Here is a 13,037-nt window from a genome sequence, read left to right as displayed (position 1 = left end):
GTGTGTTTTCTTTTTATGTTTTCTCCTTTCTTGGCATAGATAGATATTAGATAATCAAAGTGGTTTACAGCGACATTTGGTTAGAACTACATTAATTGGATCTTTCATTGGTCTGGAACCTTCTCTTTTTTAACCTCATTGCTGGGGCTCAGAATTATGGCCTTTTTTTTTGGGGGGTTGGGGTGGGGGGGGGGGGGTTGCTATATATCTATATTCTAGTATATTTTCAAAGTGATTTTATGAATGTCCTAAAGTTTTAATCTATTATTTTATTTATCTTTTTATACTTACTCATCAAATATTTATTTTTTTTCTTAATTTTAAATATTTTCCTCTTTCCAATTTTCATGTATTTTTATGTTATGTCAATCGATTTTATATTCGTGTACGCATGTATTTGAGCGAATAAATGATATGTGATCTTAAATACTTTTCAAATATAAATACAGTGTGGATATAGATATGCATATTTTTAGAGTTAACAGTATTTAGAAAAAACCAATACTTTTGGAAACCACGTGTGCTATTAATTGATGTTTTATCAATTTTTGGGGGCAAAATGAAAGAAAAGAAAATTTTTGTGGTCTTTCCAGTAGTTATTGAAAAGAATGTTGATGTACTGAGATAACTATTGCTCGTATTAAAACAATATGGGGTAACTATACTCTTATTTTTTGAGGTTTGTGTAATTATACGTAAACTTTTGGTAGTTTAAAAAATTATATCTAGCACCCATGAGGTTTACTTTTATCTAACAAGTACATCTCTCTATTAGTCAAAATTCAACGAATTTGCTGATACTAACAAAAAATTAAAAAAAGTTATTTAACCTCGACTGATTTATTGCAGATCGAATAAATCTTTTTATAATCAATTTACTTTCATACATCTTCACGCGTTAATGCATGTAGATAAGGTATATCTTTACCGTTAGAAGAGTACTTTAGTTCGAAAAAAATTATTTGACCTACAATAAGTCGATCGAGGGTAAATTTAAATTATTATTCAATTTTTTTTGTTAATATCAACAAATTTAATGAATTTTGACCAGTTGGGGGACTTATATATTAGATAAAAACAAACATCAAGGGTGTTAGTATAATTTCTCAAAATATGAAGGGTCTATGCATAATAATTGTCGGTGTAATTATCCATTAAATTTTACGGTGTAATTATCCATTAAATTGATCAGAAATGCATTTCAAATTCAAAGATTTGATGTATGGAAGAAGTGGGCATGTGGTGTTTGAGTTGTACACTTCTAGATGCATTTCAAATTCAAAGACCGACAGTACAATACATCTTGTCACAAACGACTGAACAACAAACTGGGCAATTGAATTTTTGCCAAAAACAAACATCATTAATTAACGGCTACAATTAACAACCAACGTAACATAAACTAATAATGATGAAGTAATTGAGACAGATATGAGTTCAGGATTTAGGGAGGGGCTTCCCTTGTAAGAAGGATCTGAAGAGCTCGAATGCAGCTCTGGGCTTGAACATAGGGACTTCGTGACCTGCCCCTCTCACGGTCGCAAATGTCACCCCTTTGTACACCTCTGTCCACCCACCCACCTACATTTAAATTTTATTTATTTATCCTGATATAATTAAAAATCATAGGATAAATTTAATTTGATTCACGTCCACTCACCTGGTTTTTGACGTACCAAGGGTACCTAGGAACAGTGGTGTCTAATTTGAGTTGTGCCAGGGAATACCTAGTAGCTGTGACTGGCACTACTGAGTCCACGTCACCGCTGTAATATACAATTAATTAAACTACAATTACATTAATTAATATATTAAAATTAAGTAAAAGGGGCAATTTGATTTAATTACATATTGTACCTAAACACCCAAATTCTGAGCCCAGCTGCAATTAATTGTCGGTATATAGGAAGAATCGAGCTATCTGTGTCGTTCCAATTTCTGTTCAGAGTTTCACTGCAAGAAGAATTTAATATATATATATATAATTATTATTTAATTTAGAAAATATTTAAATTAATTTAAAAAGTAATTAATAATTACCTGCAAGCAGTCCATTTGTAGGGAATCCGGCCGGTTGTGTTTGCATGGAGAGCTTTCTGCACGTCGGGCCTGTTATAGTAAACCTCAGCGTATTTCTCCGTACAAGGATCGTACCCCGACAGCTTTCTAGAAACCTGGTAATCATATTCAGCAACAGATAAACTATATAAGTAATCTATGTATATATATGGATGTTTTACATTTTTTATGAACATTAAAACAACATACGGGGCGAGGTTGATGGGGCAAACGCATGTTGTGCCGTGTCGTTGCCCTTATTCTGCTACCATCGGAATTATTACAAGGGGGGGCATAGATGTTGTACTGATCGATGTTTCCGAATTCTTGATCCATGGCGTAGTAGTACAAGGATTCGCACTCGTTCGATTCCTTCTGGCGTTCAAAGTCGCAGGTGCTCATCAGTTGCCGGTAGGTCTTGTCTGAGATCATTGCGTGGCTCCACCAGAAGTTCACCGTCCCTAGGTTGTCGTAGTGGTTGTCCGTCACCGCATTCCCCACCTGCAATAATATTACTTGTCATCTTTATAAACGTGACGTGCATATGTTAAATGAATTAAACAGAAAATGCAATATGATTTAGAATAAAAAATTCAATCCCTCCAGATCAGGCTACATATGTCGTAAGATAAAAATTAATTTACCATAAAACCCTTGAGATTTATTTTGTGCTTCACGTTGGCATTGTAGTTCACTATCTCTCGTGCCAACTGAGGAACGTAATGACCAGCATAACTCTCTCCAGTCAGATAAATCTCACGGTTCTTGTAACGAGGGAAACGATCCAACCATCGGACGAGAAATTGCAGCGAGTCCTTGGCTGAAATCATTGTTCAAGTATAAAACTAATTATAATTCATAGCAAATATGAAGTAACGTATACTACCGTGCTGCGCTTACCTGTGCGATGATCTCCGGTGTCGAAGAGGTCGGAAGACCGGTTGCTGTAAGAGAATCCTACGCCGGCCGGAGTTTCCAGAAACAGCAAGTTTGCCAACTTGTTCCATGAGAATTTGTTGAGATATAAGCCTGAGGATTTTTTGTCAATCCTGAATGGTCCAATTTCCTCAGACGCACCATATGCCACAGAAGAACATCCAGGCCCTAATTTTTTTAATTAAATAAAATAAGGTTATATGAAATTAAAATAAATTATTACATAAAATCCTGTGTTGGAGAATTAATTTGTAGCACATATGTATAGTGGAGGAAGCTGTAGAAATCATGAGCTGACCAAATTACGTGTCAAAGAATCGTGAACAGTGACATCCTTAATGGGAGGCCGAAATTTTGCAGTAGGGTCGTCAGATTTGCAAAACGGGTCTAAAAGTTTAGGTAAATTGCATTTTGGTACTATATTGTGTACAAGTATGAGTGTATAACCATGAATGACTCTATCCCGGTTGCAGCAACAGCAAGCATGCTGACAAATTTAATATTTTGCAGAACTGTAAGGGGGGCGATGGCAATAAATGAGAATTGTTCCCAGTCACCTTCCCGCATTTATTTTCTCTAATTACTGCATTTATTTTTTTTTTTTTCCAGCTTTGAATTAATTGGTGTATATCATAAATCCAGGGGGAAATCAAAGAAGAATATTATAGAAAAGAAAATAAATATATTATATTTTTTTATTTAGCCATGAAGTTGGCTGATTTGTCCCAGAAATTCGAAATGATTTGTCATAAATCAAATTCATAAGCACGCTTTCACCTAATTAATTACCATGCATGCATCATAAGATATATATTGCAAATTATATATGGACACGATTTATTATTTAAATTTCAGTTGAAAATCAACACAATCAAGATTAGAAATTAAAGTGAGGAGATCAAAAACACGATTTTTAGCAAGAAAAGACACACACAGTAACAAACCACCTTCTTAAATGCAGGTTTCATTTCCCAGGACATGAATGTGCATGAAGCCATCCATAGTTTCAAAAGACACACACACACACAGACACACTCACATATATATATATATAGAGAGAGAGAGAGAGGGAGAGAGAGAGAGAGAGGGAGATGTATGTATAATAAACCTCCATTGAGCCACAGAACCAGGGGTTTGGACAAGGGTTCTTGGACAGCCTCAGTAAGCCAGTAAAAGAGGGCTCTGCCGGCGACTTCATTCACCGTAACGTAGCCGGAGAACTGCTGAAACGCGACTTTAGGCTGGCCAGGGAGAGCCACAATCCTGTCAGCTTCCTCCTCAGCTCCCGCATGTACATGTAGCACCAGCAAACCGAATGCTACGACGACGGCGAGAAAATAAGAAGTCATCTTGTCTTTTCTGGACAGGAAGAAGAACATGGGTGCCCTTTTTAAGAATTGTGACCAATGAAACAACGTAAATGAATGCTCCCCCTCCCTGTCTGTACGTACTTCTGCAACTCAATAGGTTTGTGGTGAATAGGGATGAGCTTGAAATAAATAGGGAGAGAGAGTACATCGGGTGTAGGCCAATTCTAGTAGGATCGCACCCATCTCAGTTTTTTAATAATTCTTGCTAGAAAAAAATTCTCAAATCAATCACATAATGAGTGTGATACACTTATTACAAAATTGATCACTCTTTTCTAAATTATACACAAATTAAATTCATCTATGCACGAAATTAAATACAGGATACTAAATACTAATTAATTATTTCGTAATTAAAGTTTGGTCGTACCTAACCTTTTAGAACTATTACTATTAGAGATTCGTTCGAAATAAATAAAATTCGATTCATATATACTGTATTTAATTTTTCAGTTCATGCGCAAACATAATAATTAGTCATGACACAAATACCCGTCATGTAATTTTAACCAAATTGGACCAAAATTTTGTTATTAAATGAAAAGATAAAATGAGACACAAGACAAACATGCATTGGTAGATAAGTGGTTGATATTGTGCTGGGAGATAGACAAGTATGTCCTCTTAGTTCCATTGTGCAATAGTGGTGACATGTATAGGACTCATGCACTAGAAATGAAACTGCTCCCAATTCCCTACCATGATCATCATTTCCATGTGTATGTATGTATGTATTGCTCCTATTCCCTGCCATCATCATTCATGTCATTGAAAATAACACTAAAATATCTAATTTGGGGAACTTGCAAACTACAATATGAGTATTGGGGGTGTATTTATAGTATACCCAGAATTAAGGGACTAAAAGTATAATTAATTTTTCATTACAATATGTACATATAAGCCTTCCCTGGTGAGTGGTGACGGCCATCCCACTTTATTATTACTTTCACAAATTCCTAAATTTGGAAAATGGTTAGTTTGATCAACAACAATATTTCCAACTAATACATTACCTTTTTCCTTCCCAAATGATTAGTACCATATCATATACAAATTTAGAAATATATTTCATCACTCTTTTTCCCTTTCAGTTGCTATTCACAACTGCAATATATATATACATATAAATTCCGTATTTTTTAAAATTAAATTTCCACTTAATTATACGTTTTTCGATTATATATATATTTGGGATAAGTTAATATAAAATACAAGAATTAAATTAAATAACCAAACAAAAATAAATAAATAAATAAATCAAAAATCAATGTATATAGCAAGTGGTTGAGATGGGAAAGATATATATACAATAAGGTAGCTTCTGAAATAATGCTTTGACAACGATTTTCCATAGTGATGGCTCCCACTCCAAAAATGACGTTCATAACTAGTCAAATTATTATTTTTTTCCTTAAAAAAAACAATATATATATATATATATATGCTTAGTTAGGGGTTGGATTAGTTCATACGGAAGCATTTAATTCGTGCATAAATATATAATAATAATTTCCAAAAATTACAGAGCAAGAAAATTGAATTAATTGGTGATAATAAAGCTTTCGCGATTGGTATTTCTTTATTTAAAGTGACTAAATAAAATGAAAAATTCTAAAATTATATAAATGTATATTGGTTTGGATGATCAAAATTCCAACTATATATATACTAAAAAATAAAAATAATTTCCAAAAAGTGAAATTAAAGTTGCAAGATCGTGTAAGCAAAATAGTGTGGGATTGATGGTCAATGAGACATTAATGTCGTCTATCCTGCAAATACATCGAAATGCTCGAAACATTTCAATGTCAACATTTATGATTTATTCAGACACCTACTTCCCTAACCATATATAATCAACCATTTTTCTTTCCCTATACCAACATTTATAACTAATTAATATCTATATTTATTTTCTAATCCTTAAATGGAATTAACTAAAACTAATTCCTTAAATTTTTTTAATAAAAAACCCGACCCTCGAGCTCAATTCATTTAGTATAAAAATAATAAGATATATTTAAAAATAAAAACAATTAACTAGCGTATATATAGTTCATTTTTTATTCAATTAAAACTCGAGTAGGGTAATAATCATTCTAAATCAAGTACAATTTTTAAAAATTGATACTAATTCAATCAAATTTAAATAATAATTTGTTGGATTAAAGAGCTTTTCCGACAATATTTTGAAATGATTTTGTAGATGGTACTTAATAGAAAAATAATGATGATGATGAGGAGGGAATGAAACAATTAGATGGGATATAGAGGTCCAATCATGTTACAGTAGTGTTGACTACACTACATTACATTGTTCCAAGTTTTGGAGTATAGTACATATCTGCTCCCATCACTTCTGCTCCAAACGTTTGTACACAGACAGTGAATGGGAAAATTTTTGCACCAACATACTTCAATCGAATCAATTCAATCACCGGGTAAATGTGATACACTTGTTTTATAATTAATCACTTTTTCTAAACTATATGTCAATCATATTGTACTTGCCATACGATTAATTCAAATTCGACCCAGTCGAATTCAAACACAACGAATGAATATTATATGTTCAAATTTTAACAAAAGGGATACCGTATGAAAAACTATCGACTGGGTTGCAAAGTGTAATTTCAAAAAAAATTGAGAAAGAATATAATTTTGTGTTGTTCGTAGAGGTTTAAGTGTAATTAATCGTAATTATTATTTTGTTACTTCTGTACAAGATTATAATTGAAAATTATGTTCAAGAATTGTCTTTTTTACTTTAATTTAGTGATGGACGGTCCTTGTTTATGGGCGGGAAAACAGGGACATGAGGTCAAATCGTCAAACCTGCTTTTCTTTCTCAATAGCCAACACGCGACTAGACTAACCCCCGTCCATGTAATTTTGTTTCATACTATGATTAAAAAAGTCAGACAAATTATTGTCTTCCAACGCGCGTGTTCTGCTTTGCTACTATAAAATTATTGACGTGTTTAATTGTTTTTTATAATGACGTATGCAAGCATCCCACGTTAATTATACACAAAAATTTTGAGTGCTCTACAAGTTCAAGACCTCATTTTTCTAGTCGGATTTTTCAGAATAAAATTGTGAGGCTCATATAAATTTAAAGCAAAGCATTAAAAAATTAGTCGAATCACAAATCGCGTCATTTTATATTCTAATATACTGAACGATAAAATTAATCTCAATCTTTCAATTTAATTTCTAATTTATTGTCGACGAGTATTAAAAGAGTTTTAGGTTTGATACAAAAGGATATTAAATTTTTTTTTATCGATAATATTATTAAGTTAATTTTTTTTATAAATATGATGTATTTATTTGTATATTTTTATAATATACTAAAAAAATATAACAAATTATTTATTATATGTACGTAAATACTGTGTACAAAAATCTATTTAAAAAAAAGATCAAAACGGTGTGTTTTCTAATGAAGTGATATATAAGCTTATCAATATTTAAAATAATTAATTAAATAAGATTGAAATAATATGATAAATATTAAGATTGAGAAATTCAGCAATATCAGAATTATTAAAAAAATTTAACTTTCATACTATAGTAATTTGATCAAGTCAGAGACTTGGACCGGCCCACTAAGAAGTAAACATTTGGGCTTAAATTGGGCCGATTATTTCACCAGACCCTCACAGTTACAACGGGCCTTAACGGTAGAGTTGAATTTGGTGAGGAGTTTTAGATTAAAAAGTAGGAAAATAAAATACTCTTCTTTGTTTCTCTTATTCTTTTATTTACAAATAAATTATAATGGACTCTTAACAGAGGTATTTATTAGATGTTTATTAATTTTGAGAGTTATTTATAATTTTTTAAATAATTTATAATTATGATAAATGTTTAAAAAAATTATCGTAATTTATTTATTTAAAAAAAAATTAAAATATGCGTCAAAGTCTGGTTTGACAGCCTGACATCAAACATTTACATTATAGATAGATTATTGCCGTTGTGTTTGGTCTTTTCTTGACCTTTGGAACCACAAAATTCGACCGTTGGAACACCACCCCAAACGGTAACCTTAAAGCCAACTCCCCAACACTTTGATTAAAATCTCACTTCAATCCTTCACAAAACTCAAATTCTGCATTCACCAAAATTTGATTGATTGAGTTTAGTTGAGTTTCTTGCACAACTCAATGGACAAAACACTCCAAACCCCTCCCGAGCTCGTCCCGACTACTACCGACGACCAAAACACCCCACCCACTTCCAACCAAGACAACATTCACAAACCTCAAACTCCTCCCATCTGCAATTCTGGCAAGAACGGCACGCCCGACCGCCTCAAGGTCCCCAAGGCATTCAAATACCGCGAAAGGTACGTTGATTTCTATGTTACACACAATTTTCTTGAATCAGTTGAAGTAATTTAGGTAGGTGAAATGATTAAGGATTTGATGTTGTCGCAGGTACACTAGCCCAACTGATCAAATGATGTCACCTGCAACCAGGGGAATCCTTGCCAGAAGTAGAAAGGGCAGCAAGCTCTTCCCACCCTCTGCCAATCACCCTCCCAAGGTACAACCCATTCAAGCATTATTCCTCAATATCAAGAATCTTGCAAATTCCATGTATCTGACATTGGATCCAATTGTCAATGCAGATTCAAGCTCTTCAGCTTCAGGAACTGAGTTCTCTCCAGATGGACAAGTGTCCGAACTAATGGCCTATCTATGTCATAATCTTTACATATATGTTGTTTTATGGGAGGTCTTACATGTGTTGGTTTATGTAATTAATCTTCCCATTTCTGTATAACAAACTGGAACTTCTCACAACTTTCCACATCTTCATCTGCTATATCAATCCAATCATGGAGAAAAACATAACTTGGCACACACATAATAATTTCGTTTATAAGCGAATACATCGTCTAATCCAAGAAGAAAATAGTACTCACTCCAAGCGAACTTGATACCACTGAACTGAGCCGACATCACCGTCTATTTCAAGTTCACAGACAGACTTGACTAAGTAATCAACAGCATCATCAATTGTATCAAATCTTGCAAGGTCAGGCGGTAGGGCGTTGCCGGGCCAATTCTCTAGCCAACTTGTCAACCTGTCACGCAGTTCTTCCTCCGACACAAACTCTTCGTTCTTCCCAGGTTCCATCAATACATAAGTATCACTATCTACATTGGCTCTTCTCCTCCTCACAGCACAAACCTAGTGAACAATAACAACAACTACCAATCATATTTACCCCCAAAAACCAAAGAAAAACAAAAACTTCTATTCACATGACAGACGAATCACACTCGTCGTTACCTTGAGTAGATGGCCTTGAACTTGGCTCTTAACATGAATCCCTCTGAAAATAGTTTGAGACTTTGATTCAGAGCATGAAGGCAACTTGGAAGTTTTTGCTGCAAATTGTGGATGAAGGGTACTCATAAAAGCTTGTATTTTACTGCTTAACAGCAGCTTCTCCATGGTAATTTCCATTGATTCTTGAAATAATTCTAAGATAGTTTAAATAGCTGCATGAACTGAGGAACATAGCTTGCAGTGGTTGAGGATAGCATAGGATAGGCAAGAAATGTATAAGAGATAAGATGATACCAAATTTTAACCATACTTTGTTTTCAGACACTTGTGCTCTCTTGTTGGCCAGTGCAGATCTTCTATTACATATTAGTGTTACACATTAACATGTCACACGTGTTTCTTTTGAAAATTTAAAAATATAATTTAATGATTTCGTAATTTAAAGGTGGGGCTGCATAGTTAAAAGACGGTGAGCTCCTGGTCGGGGAATTCTTTTTTTTTTTTTTTTGTTTCTTTTAATAAAAGAATTGGGCTGAATTATTTTGTTTTGCACAATAGCAATCACAGAATAATATGTTCCTAAATTTTAGGCAGCAATTCAAGACTCAATTTTTAAGTCCACCTATCTCGTGACAACTCCCGCTTCACAAAATAACATGATGAAACACATATGATATGTAGTTGGTTACAAATCAGAATGTCCGAAATAGATGCTTGCCCCTCCTTTTCAACAAAGACTCTGTTCTTCCAAGAATAAACCCTGAGAAATCAATTCCTCTTTTTGGATCTGCCCTTGCCCGAACTTGTATGCATCACGTTCTTGTTCTGTCACTCAAACTTGCAATATTTCTTGATACACATCAATTTCTGTGGTCGTTTGTCCTAGGTTTTGGTACTGTATGATCCCTTTATTTGGCTTCTAAATTAAAGGGAGAAAACTTTGTCATGAAAAAACTTGATTCTTGATTCATGGGGTTGCATGATTAGGTATGTGTAATAATTTTGATACTTTCTGTTTTTGCATTTAAATGGCTGCTGCTATATTACAATTTGAAACAGAGCACCAAAAACCCTTTTGTTTGAAATCAAGGAATCATCAAACAGAGTTGCATCACATCCTGACCATCAAGAATCCAAACTCCAATCGTCATTCTGTTCTTGAGAAGATTCTGTTAGGAGGTCCCTTTAATGATATGTGTTTGTGTTCAACATGATTTTTTGTCTGAATATTGATCAATGATCTTTCTTGATGCATTAAGTTGATCCTTAACAACCATAAGGACGGATCACCGAGCAGCATTTTATTAATAATCTGAACAAGGACCATCATCATGCCTAACCTTAAAAAACTAGAGTTATGTCCAATTTCTTGCTGTTTCATCTGCAACAGGCATAGGTAATTATGTAATGCTGCCATTGCCTTAACGGATCAGTTAAGAAGATTGACTTTAAAATATACATATATACTGTCAGATAAGATTGAATGCATCTGAGAAGTATCTGATTCACTCTTTTCTTAGTCACTGTCTTGGGATTTCTAGCATGTCCCTGCGGAGTTTTCTGGTTTCTGAAATGATAGTTTGAACAAATTGATGTATAAGGGTAGAGCCGATACAAGAGCAGTCGTTCTAAGCATCTTTAAGTAGTTTGTTACAGTGTATTAATCTTCTTATTACGAGGACAAGGTTAATTTATGACTACTGCCTATGTCGGAATCTGCTAAACCTTATCAATGTATTGCAACTTCCTCTTGTTGTAGTTTGATGATTGATTCTGAACCTTGTTTCCCTCACATTGCAGTGTTACAATCAGTTAGTTGATTGTCTGAGAATATCCTGAGAACTTCAGAAACCAGATGAGCTATGGAAACCGAACACGTGAAAGGAATCAGTGAGCCTGTAAAGACTCAAGATTTTTCACCTGCTTCTTCTGCGTCTCCGCCTTGTTCTAGTTCTTCATTGAAAATTGAAAATATTAAAAAGGGACACTCTGGTGATCCGTCTGGTAGATTCAGATCTCTGTCATTCGGTTCCCAGACACCTGAATGGGGCATGATAAGTGCATCTCCACCGGTAGGGTTGGTGGCGCCCTCATCACCAGATTGCTACAATGCTTCTCCAGATTTAGAAATGAAGTCTCCTCCAGTCCAGACGATGGACCAGCCGGAAGGTTATGATCCAAACCGTATTCCAGCATCCATATTCTCGACTAAAGGTACAAATGCATCAGATTGGAGTGTTGCCTCAAACGAGTCGTTATTCAGCATTCATACGGGGACCAACAGTTTATCCCGGGATCACACACCTTTTTTTGGGAAGTCGGGAGAACTTGGCAGGCTAGACGAATCGAACAGTTCACCATGCAATCTTCCTTGTGTTTCTGAAGCCAAATCTCATGAATTGAATAGCCTTCCCCCACTTATGGAAGTACCAACACATGAAGAATGTAGTGTAAGTTCAGGCAATATTTCTAAACGTGAAGACGTAGATCCCAATACTAGCACGGAGGCAGCCATCGAGGATCATGCAAAGCAAAACACGAGTCCTGCTCCAGAAGTTCACTCTAAAGGAGGCGAGACTACTCAGACTTCCACAAGTACCCCTCGCATGTCGACAAGCAACCCCCGTCTTTCTGAGGAAAGTGGAAATAGCAGCAGATCTTTTGCATTCCCAGTGTAAGATTATTGTTCTATTGTTCCATCTCTTATAAATAAATGGCTGAAAAACAGAATTCAAACGAACAGGATTATGCTCTCATTTGAGAAATGTGACATGCTTGTTTTCTTGATCTCAGATTAGTGAACGATGGAGGAAAGACCGGCTCGTTGAACATGGCCACGGAGAAACCTGAGAAACCACAGTTGGAAGCACAAACCTCTAAAGAAGCTCCTAAAGATTCCAACACGAAATGGTTTTCTAGATTCTCCTGTTGGCCTCGGTGCTGTTAACAACATTATGCTGTTTACCGATGATACTTAGTCATAACCCATACCTTTAAGACCTGCTTAGCTTCATTAAACCAGAGGGTCTAGCTTAGGGAGACTAGTTCAATTTTGCAGTCTTGAAAACAGCAAGCTTCAAGATCCTGAGCCTGACTGTTCTCCCCTGTTAGTTTCTTTATGTGACTACTTCACCAGGGATTCAGGAGTAGTTGCTCTTAGATTTTCTAGGAAGCAAGCAGGGAAAATTTATATGACTCGAAACTCTTGTATATGATGCTTCAGATGTGTGAAACTACACACATTAACTCACTTACAAGAACTGAGTTATATAATATAATTGGTTTTCATGAATTTTACTATCAATCCATTTACTTCTTCCTCTTGTCTTCATGTTCTTGTGATTACATTAACATACGCACACT

The 13,037-nt window shown here is 34.7% G+C and overlaps 4 protein-coding genes across 4 annotated transcripts; 2 read left to right on the top strand and 2 right to left on the bottom strand.

The window, feature by feature from the left end:
- Positions 1-1,245: 1,245 nt before the first annotated feature.
- SCPL25 (serine carboxypeptidase-like 25) lies at positions 1,246-4,483 on the bottom strand. The gene is made up of 8 exons (XM_011100444.3): positions 4,103-4,483; positions 2,959-3,162; positions 2,703-2,878; positions 2,269-2,559; positions 2,041-2,174; positions 1,858-1,953; positions 1,661-1,766; positions 1,246-1,581 (listed from the first exon to the last, which is right to left on the bottom strand). Exons 1-8 carry the CDS (start codon positions 4,371-4,373, stop codon positions 1,438-1,440), a joined length of 1,422 nt encoding a protein of 473 aa, XP_011098746.2. The 5' UTR covers positions 4,374-4,483; the 3' UTR covers positions 1,246-1,437.
- Positions 4,484-8,442: 3,959 nt separating this feature from the next.
- Positions 8,443-9,181, top strand: LOC105177327 (hydroxyproline-rich glycoprotein family protein). Its single transcript, XM_011100446.3, has 3 exons — positions 8,443-8,721; positions 8,813-8,921; positions 9,007-9,181. Exons 1-3 carry the CDS (start codon positions 8,540-8,542, stop codon positions 9,064-9,066), a joined length of 351 nt encoding a protein of 116 aa, XP_011098748.1. The 5' UTR covers positions 8,443-8,539; the 3' UTR covers positions 9,067-9,181.
- CRR7 (chlororespiratory reduction 7) lies at positions 9,173-10,016 on the bottom strand. Its single transcript, XM_011100447.3, has 2 exons — positions 9,675-10,016; positions 9,173-9,572 (listed from the first exon to the last, which is right to left on the bottom strand). Exons 1-2 carry the CDS (start codon positions 9,849-9,851, stop codon positions 9,300-9,302), a joined length of 450 nt encoding a protein of 149 aa, XP_011098749.1. The 5' UTR covers positions 9,852-10,016; the 3' UTR covers positions 9,173-9,299.
- A 1,262-nt stretch (positions 10,017-11,278) lies between these two features.
- Positions 11,279-12,957, top strand: LOC105177362 (uncharacterized). Its single transcript, XM_011100483.3, has 2 exons — positions 11,279-12,348; positions 12,468-12,957. Exons 1-2 carry the CDS (start codon positions 11,537-11,539, stop codon positions 12,619-12,621), a joined length of 966 nt encoding a protein of 321 aa, XP_011098785.1. The 5' UTR covers positions 11,279-11,536; the 3' UTR covers positions 12,622-12,957.
- The last annotated feature ends 80 nt before the right edge of the window (positions 12,958-13,037 follow it).

The sequence above is a fragment of the Sesamum indicum genome, linkage group LG9 (genome assembly GCF_026168435.1).
Source record: "Sesamum indicum cultivar Baizhima isolate 11 linkage group LG9, ASM2616843v1, whole genome shotgun sequence".
Taxonomy (NCBI): Eukaryota; Viridiplantae; Streptophyta; class Magnoliopsida; order Lamiales; family Pedaliaceae; genus Sesamum; species Sesamum indicum.
This window is presented reverse-complemented; position numbering and strand designations above follow the sequence as displayed.

Bases quoted from the DNA above. Each gene is read 5' to 3' on its own strand.
- SCPL25 (XM_011100444.3), bottom strand. From the start codon at position 4,373: ATGTTCTTCTTCCTGTCCAGAAAAGACAAGATGACTTCTTATTTTCTC. The intron at 2,175-2,268 runs GTATGTTGTTTT...TATGATTACCAG, and splicing joins TGCCCCATCAACCTCGCCCC to GTTTCTAGAAAGCTGTCGGG. The intron at 1,767-1,857 runs GTACAATATGTA...TGTATATTACAG, and splicing joins CTCAGAATTTGGGTGTTTAG to CGGTGACGTGGACTCAGTAG.
- LOC105177327 (XM_011100446.3), top strand. From the start codon at position 8,540: ATGGACAAAACACTCCAAACCCCTCCCGAGCTCGTCCCGACTACTACC. The intron at 8,722-8,812 runs GTACGTTGATTT...ATGTTGTCGCAG, and splicing joins GCATTCAAATACCGCGAAAG to GTACACTAGCCCAACTGATC. The intron at 8,922-9,006 runs GTACAACCCATT...TTGTCAATGCAG, and splicing joins CTGCCAATCACCCTCCCAAG to ATTCAAGCTCTTCAGCTTCA.
- CRR7 (XM_011100447.3), bottom strand. From the start codon at position 9,851: ATGGAAATTACCATGGAGAAGCTGCTGTTAAGCAGTAAAATACAAGCT. The intron at 9,573-9,674 runs GTAACGACGAGT...ATTGTTCACTAG, and splicing joins TTCAAGGCCATCTACTCAAG to GTTTGTGCTGTGAGGAGGAG.
- LOC105177362 (XM_011100483.3), top strand. From the start codon at position 11,537: ATGGAAACCGAACACGTGAAAGGAATCAGTGAGCCTGTAAAGACTCAA. The intron at 12,349-12,467 runs GTAAGATTATTG...TCTTGATCTCAG, and splicing joins AGATCTTTTGCATTCCCAGT to ATTAGTGAACGATGGAGGAA.